At 47.5% G+C, this 5,895-nt stretch overlaps 1 protein-coding gene across 1 annotated transcript; it reads right to left on the reverse strand.

Annotated features, from left to right (window-relative positions):
- Nucleotides 1-1,092: 1,092 nt before the first annotated feature.
- LOC104488581 (dynein light chain roadblock-type 1) lies at nucleotides 1,093-4,085 on the reverse strand (the record flags this gene model as incomplete). The annotated part of the gene is made up of 3 exons (XM_010136977.1): nucleotides 1,093-1,272; nucleotides 2,354-2,521; nucleotides 4,010-4,085. Coding segments are annotated over 3 exons (288 nt in total), but the record flags the coding sequence as incomplete, so codon positions are not given.
- Nucleotides 4,086-5,895: the final 1,810 nt, after the last annotated feature.

Below are 5,895 nucleotides of genomic sequence, written 5' to 3' on the forward strand. Positions count from 1 at the left end.
TTGTGCACGTGGTGCCTGTAGGCTGTGTCGCTTGGCTGAGGAGCGCTGCAGGAGACATTCCTCCTCAGGCTGGAAAAACCACTTCCACCACAACCAGCCCGAGGCCAGAGGTGTGAGGAGGCTGAAGCAGAAGAGGGCAGCAGCAGTCCCTGCGAGCCCTCCCTTCTCAGTGGGACAATCGAGGGTGGGGAGGGAACCAGCTCTCTGAGCACCACTCCCTGCTGAAGCAGGAGTTGTACCGAGCTACCAGAGTACGCAAAGAAAATGCAGTGCGAGACAACAGGCACATCTCTGACTGTCCTGCACACTGCTGGGACGCTTTGGTACGAGCCAGAGCTGTGTCTGTGACAAACGGCTTCAATGCAGACATTCCACACAGCTCCTGAGCGCTGCAGGCAGTTACAAGGCTCTTTCCAGGAGACAAAAATAACCCCTTTGTTATCCTGGAGGAAGCAGATGACCTCTTTCTGTTAATGGCCATCAATAAAAAGTTACTAAAGGAAGACACCAGACAAATTGGTTACTGAATTGTGACAGTACAGAGCTCTGTCTTGATGGCCTTACTTCTGAGTCTGAAACAAAAAGGAAGTGGTAGGAAAATGCTCCAACATACGAGGCACACCCACTTGGACTAAATCCCTGTTTAGAGAAAGCAACAGATAAGTAAAAACGGTCCTAGGAAATTCTGGTTTTTGAAGAAAAACTCAATCAATCGTGAGAAGAATTCAACTCCTCACAAGGAGGACACAAGACAAGAGCAGTCGCCAGCGACACTTTTTAATTTGGTTTGGTCAGACTTTTTCAAAGTAACTGGTAAAGCCAACAGAAGGTGACAGAACTAGAGGACAGGCGAGGGTCATATTTACAGTCATTCGCCAGCAGCAGCGTTACAGCCTATCTGCGATACTGGTGACACAAGCATGGAAAAACAGACACAAAGACTTTTTTTAGATTAGACTTGAATTACATTATCACCTTCACTATTACAAGAATCTGTTGCATTCTTTTACTGCTTTATTCTAATTCACCAACTCCTCCTCAAAACAACCTGCGATACCAAAAGAAAAGGGCCCCTTTCTCTGTTTGTAAACAACAAAGACACCTGCTTTTGTTTTTCCAGACCTTACTGAAGTGGCACAGCAGAGTTAATGCTAATGCTCTAGTCCTTACCATTAAATAAAAAACAAAACAGTTGGACAAAGGAAAAATGCAGACCGTGTCAGTGTGATCACTCAGTTGGATTCTGGATGACAATCAGGAAGTAGTCTTTATCTGGAAAAAAAGAAAAGATATTACTCTTTCATTGCTGATATTTGTTTGCAGCATCAGTAAATGTCAGCATCTTTTCTTCCCTCATTGACACACGTTGATGTCAACGAGCAGAACAGGCTTGGCCTGGCACATCGCTTTTTTATGAGTCTTACTGAGAAAAAGTCCCAGCTTTAGGAACTACAGTCCCAAGCCAACTGAATTCACCTCAGTTTGTGCCTAGGAAATAACAGTCACTGGCACAAGCAGTGACTGAATCGATGGGCGGTGCCAGACAGCCATCGCCCCATCTCACACCAGGCAGCGGCTGCAGCTGCACAGCTGTTTTCTGGAGCAATGCTTTTTCCTCTCTTTTAATCCTTCAAACGGAGCTCACGTGCTGCCTTCAGCACAAAGCCCAGCCCCTGCCTTCAGACCTGCCTTGCCCGGTCCCTGTGGAGCCGTACACTGCCCCTGCAAGCCGCTGCTCTGCCTCGGTGCCATCAGCACAACCCCACCACGGAGCTGACACAGCACGGCAGAGCAGAGCTGAGGTCCTGCTGCGTTCGGGAACTGCACCCGTCTCACTGCTACCCGCTGCACGACCTGATGGAATACTGAGGACGCTTCCGGAGAGGTGGTTGCTGCTGCTGCTGTTCTATGGCTCATGACCACAGCTACAATATGCTTTAACGGCTTTTCTCTGAACTGAAAAAAATCTGTTTTGCTTTATCACTTTGTCTACAGCATCAAACCGAAACTGCTCTCAGAACACTCTCCCCTCCAGCTCTTGTGCTTTCATGCTGAAAAACACAAAGCACAAGAGGCTGCAAGATGCTCTCAAACACTATCTAACACTTTCTATTTTCATCAGCATGAAATGAGGAAAGTGATTTCCACCTTTCTAACATGAAAAAGCCAAGTTAGGTCAATGAGAAAAGCTTTCAACTGTGAAGAGTGAAACAGCTTCTCAGAGAAGAAGAGCTTATGCAATATAGATAAAAGCAGCAGGCAGAACCTTTCTCTTGGGCTGACAGCATCAGCCTCAGGAGAAAAGATCTCTGCTGGATTCCCTGATGCCAGCTTTCCCCCCACTCAGGTTTACCTGGTGCAACCATGATTTCATTTTTCTTGGAGCGGATCCGCAGGAACGTGAGGTCGTTCTGTGGATCGATGTCTCGCACGGTGCTCCTTGCCTTCATGATGAAGCTGTGCATGAGGCCCGCGTACTGGATCGTCGTGGAGTTGTCCATAGTGCTTTTGATAGGGATACCTGTAGGAGATGGGACAGCGAGGGGCAGTGACAAAACTCCAGAACCACCCTCTGCCTCGGGCACCATCAGGTCCAACCGGGGCCGCTATTTAACCGCAGCAGATGTTGTTGCTACACCAGGGATTAGGAGTGTTCTTTTTAAAGGCTTAAAAGAAGAACCTGAACAGAAGTAACAGGTGGGAGGGCTAAGCTCTGGAACCACAGGTGCAGGTGAGAAGAACCATTTACTTCTAGTAGCACCAGTGCCTTCACTTTGACTTTTTTGTTTATTTATGAGATTTATAAATAGAAAGAAATAATAACAAAGGGGGGAGAAAGGCAATAGCAGTTCTCCTGGCTGGAGAAAGCTTTTCCTTTCAGAAAGGCTCCTGAATATTCAAGTCAGGGAGGCTGGGATCAATGTTGAGCATAGAGGACATGGGCTGTGGCATCCCTCAGTGACAAAGCTGAGGCTCCAGCGTTTAGCTGTAAGAGCTGATGCAAGGTTCCTGGTTCAGTTCCTGTGCACCAGCCCAGTGAGGGACTGACAGCTTTAGCGAAGTCAACACATGCCAATCAAGCTGGTAACACATCGCAAAAACAGCCCCTGTTGTGACCCATCTTACCTCGGCTGACCAAACCCACTGAACGTTCTTTGGTGGCTGATTACATTGCTCGGCTGGCCAGGAGGGCAGGCACACTGGCACTGTCTGGCCAGGGCTTTCCCTCTCTTACACCTCTGCCACCCAGCAGCTGTGTTTTCCCACAAAAAGCCAGCCAAAAGCCAGCTCCCGTGGCAGAGCAATGCAGCAGCCAACCACCAAGACCAGCACGGCAGAAAAACTGCTGCGGCTGAATGTTCCAGGAAATGCAGCTTCAGCCTGGAGAGCACAATCTGACCACCATGAAAAAGCAGGAGCAGGAGCCAGCACCTGATCTTCAATACGTTCACATACAGCTGTTAGCTGTCGTCTTCTCTGAGGATTATCTCTGGGAAACACTCAACTGAAGTCGGTAATCACACAGTTTTAAGACGCTGGGCTGCTCACAGTCTGTCTGGAATGCTCTGAACAAGTCTGCGCCGCTGGACCCTTCGACAACTCAAAAGAGAAAAGTCACTCGTGAGCCTCACGAGGCCACGAGCACAAGGCAGCTGCTAAGCTGCTCGAGTCTGCCAAGACAGCAGCGTCCTGCACAGGCACAGCAGCGAGATTTCTGATGTCACGAGAGCTCTCAGTGCTGCTGATAGAGGCTGTGGCAGAACACAGTCCCAGACACTGGCATCTCTCAAATATTTCTAAGCTCTTGCAGTTTATTTTAATTTATTTCATTTATCCTCTAAGTGAGCTTGCAGAAAAGCACCCATGGGAATCCAGTTTTCTCTTGTAGCTTGTTGGCTCCCTCTGCTTGGCCACAGGAAAGCCTTTGCTATGGACAGCCTATAATCTAAACCCAAGTCAGTGGCCTTAGACTATGTTACGGCTCAGAAAACCGAGACTGGCACAGTACCTTCAGAATTAACAACAATGATTCCTTGCACTCCTTTTTGGCTCTGAATTCGCTTCAGTGTTTCTTCCACCTCAGCCTGCAACACAGAAAGCGGAGATCAGCAGATTACAGCTGCTGTTTGCCTTCCACCAAAGCTCTGTAATAACGTGTCTGAAAATAAAGCCACACAAAGATGATTCCAAGAGATACACCCTTCTGTACAGCCGAGTACCTGTGCTTCGGTACCACCTTTTCTGTGACCTCTTCAGCTGTTTTCCATCTGTCTTTACTCGTCACTCATTTGTGATTACCATCTTGTGGAAACCTGGAACTCCTCACTAATTTTTCCCTCTCTCCTCTCCAACCCTCCCATAAGCTCACACATCAGTTCCTCACCGTGGCAGTGGAAGGCTGCTTAGCCAGACCGCCACAACTCGGGTGTTGAGCAAAAATCATGTATGAGAAAAGTACAAAAAGATAACATTCTGGGTGCAAGACTCCCTTCCCTCTTATCCCATGAATGCTACGAGCAATTACAAGTAAAAAAAGTGAGGGGGAAAAACCACGATTAAATACTATTTATTTGTAATAATGATTGGTGCTGGGAGAGCAACAAGATTATAACCACCAACAATAAGTTGATTTTGCAAAGTTGTAAATTAAAAAAAAAAAAAAGAAAAAAGGAAAAATGGAAGCTGAAGGCCGAGGCCGTAATCCCTTTGTCTTCTCTGAACAAACCACCACCAGCTTCAGGAGGGCTTTCAAACCCTTCTGCACAACTACCACTGCTACAAGACATCAATCACCATTTGACTATGGGTTCTCCAGCAGGGTCATGAAACTGGAACACCCGAGCTGTTTTCCACAGCAGGGTGAATATTTGGTGTTTTTTATTTCCATTAAAGGAATCAGCAGCATCCTTCAGCTCCTGCAGCACAGAGTCCCACAGGAACGGTCCAGGAGAGAAGACAGAATCACCTGAACTCAGGAAAGTGAGACCTGCATGCAGCGTGTGGTCAGGACGGGTGAGCGTCTTCGCTGCCACCCCCCGCAAACGAGCAGAGTCACGTCCTCAGCCCTGTAGCCTGGGAAACATCCTGACAAAACAACACGGCCTCAAGCTCAGAGCTACCAGCAAACTTTCCGCAGGGGGCTGTTAGCGTAAGGAGCTTGGAGTGACACCAGCTGCTGCTGATCAGAGACAGTACTGCCTGAGATGGTCTTTATGAAGCAGTTTTTCTGTCTTAGACAGAAAAATCCGGTCTTTTCAACGAAGCTCCTGGTTATTCTGAATGCTGGACTGTTTTCAGAGGAGACAAGGGGAGTGAAATAAAGAGCAAACTACAGGGTGTACAAGTGCTGAGAGCAATATGGTGGCAAACCGTTAACTCTGAAGCTGCTTCCTGACTTCTTACTAGCAGTATTTAAGCCCTGACTGGTTAAATGCTTCCCTTTACTGGACCTCAACAAACCTACCTGGATGCAAAGAAGCATCCATACAGAACAATACTGATTTTTAATTTCTTCTAACAACCAACAGAGAATCTAACTCTGAGGTGGGGAGATCTGCTCTACCAGTTCACTGGTGTTGGCATGGGAAGGTCTCGCTCCTCCGGTTCCTACTCCCTGACACACGTACCACTTCACACACACTAGCTCTGGGGCAAGTCCAACACCTCCACAAGCCAGTCCAACTCACCAGACCAGCAAAAATATTACTGAGGAAAAAAAAATATTTAACACATGAAACAAACAAAAACTATCTTAGCAAAGGGATGAAGAGCTACAAGCGACAGCACATGGAGAAGGAGAGGTGCAGTCTGGAGAAGGAGAGTAAGCGCTCTGCCACCACCAATCTGCTCTTATATAACTCTAGCTGTAAATACAACAGCACCCTTGATCTTCCT

The sequence above is a fragment of the Buceros rhinoceros genome, unplaced genomic scaffold (assembly GCF_000710305.1).
Source record: "Buceros rhinoceros silvestris isolate BGI_N320 unplaced genomic scaffold, ASM71030v1 scaffold38625, whole genome shotgun sequence".
Taxonomy (NCBI): domain Eukaryota; kingdom Metazoa; phylum Chordata; class Aves; order Bucerotiformes; family Bucerotidae; genus Buceros; species Buceros rhinoceros.